Consider the following 1,233-nt stretch of genomic DNA (forward strand, 5'->3'; position numbering starts at 1 on the left):
CCTGCTGATTGATCTGATCCTCTTGTAGGAATAATTGCATCTTTATGTAATTTTTTAATAAATAATGTTTCTTCATTATTTTCTTTAGAAGTAAAATGTTCATTTAAATAATGTTTATAAAGAGTATTAATTTGATTAACATAATAAAAATTCATTTCTGAAATAACTCCTCTATTTCTTTTTATAATTCTTTTCTTTTGATTTTCTTCATTAGCATATAAAAATACATGAAATGTTTCATTTTCTATATTTTCTCTTTTTACCCATTCTGTAAAGATATTTCTTGCTATAACATTTGGAGTTGCATAATCAGTTGAAATACAATATGTATTATATTTATTATATTCTAATTGGTATTCTTTTTCTATTAAATATATTTTATTCGTAATTTCTTCTCTTTCTTTTTCTGTCATTGTTTTATCTATTTCACAAAATACTTCAATTGCTTCACGAGGATGTCGTTCAATAATTATTACTTTTTTATTTTTATTATTTTTTAATTGTTCTTCATAACATTGAAGAATAAATTTTTGTAATGTGTAATTTCTTTCTATTCCATTCCCTACATCTGATATTAACATTTTTCCAATTCTAGGTGAATAATCAATATATTCTTCTATTATTCCTACATTCTCTTTATTAAAATATTCAATTAATGCTTGTATTGTTGTTGTTTTTCCAACTCCTATACTTCCACTTATAATAATTGCTCTGTTATTCTTGTTCATTATATACGAATGAAAGTAATCAGATGTAATGAGTTTAAATAGTATATAAATTGAGGATTTATTCTATATATATTGTCAAAATTCATAATAAATTCATAATAAACTCATAAAATGAAGAATAACTCAGTTAAAATTAAATTAAATTAATTCATTTCTTTCTTTATTTCTTCATCATTCCAAACATCAAATGGTGTTTTTGAATCAATATAATAAATAAAACTTTGATTTGGTGATGATTGAACTATATCTACTGCATTTTTATATGTAAGTGTTCCATCAGTATAATTTAATATATATACTCCAACAGTACTAACATACTCTCTAGTAGTGAATATCATATATCCATTACTATAATATTTATCACGATCAGATAATTTATCAATGGTGGATGAATTTCCTGCATCAATTCTATTTGAATTAAAGTAAATTTTTGTTTTCTTTGTTGAATCCGTATCAGTATTTATCATAAACATAAATTGAAAGATATACATTTTATGATCAGTAC

General features: G+C 22.3%; 2 protein-coding genes across 2 annotated transcripts in view; both read right to left on the minus strand.

The window, feature by feature from the left end:
* Positions 1-135: 135 nt before the first annotated feature.
* Positions 136-728, minus strand: EHI_018140 (uncharacterized protein; the record flags this gene model as incomplete). The annotated part of the gene is made up of 2 exons (XM_001914260.1): positions 136-171; positions 228-728. The coding sequence occupies 2 exons, from the start codon at positions 726-728 to the stop codon at positions 136-138; spliced, it is 537 nt and encodes a 178-aa protein (XP_001914295.1).
* Positions 729-871: 143 nt separating this feature from the next.
* Positions 872-1,233, minus strand: part of EHI_018150 (uncharacterized protein) — a gene marked incomplete at both ends in the record, with an annotated part of 703 nt that continues 341 nt past the window's right edge. Inside the window, one exon of the mRNA XM_001914261.1 lies at positions 872-1,165. Within this exon, the coding sequence (XP_001914296.1) occupies positions 872-1,165 (294 nt within the window). The remainder of the gene's footprint in view (positions 1,166-1,233) is intronic.

Source organism: Entamoeba histolytica, genomic scaffold, assembly GCF_000208925.1.
Source record: "Entamoeba histolytica HM-1:IMSS scf_1104750516543 genomic scaffold, whole genome shotgun sequence".
In the NCBI taxonomy this organism is placed as follows: Eukaryota; Evosea; order Mastigamoebida; family Endamoebidae; genus Entamoeba; species Entamoeba histolytica.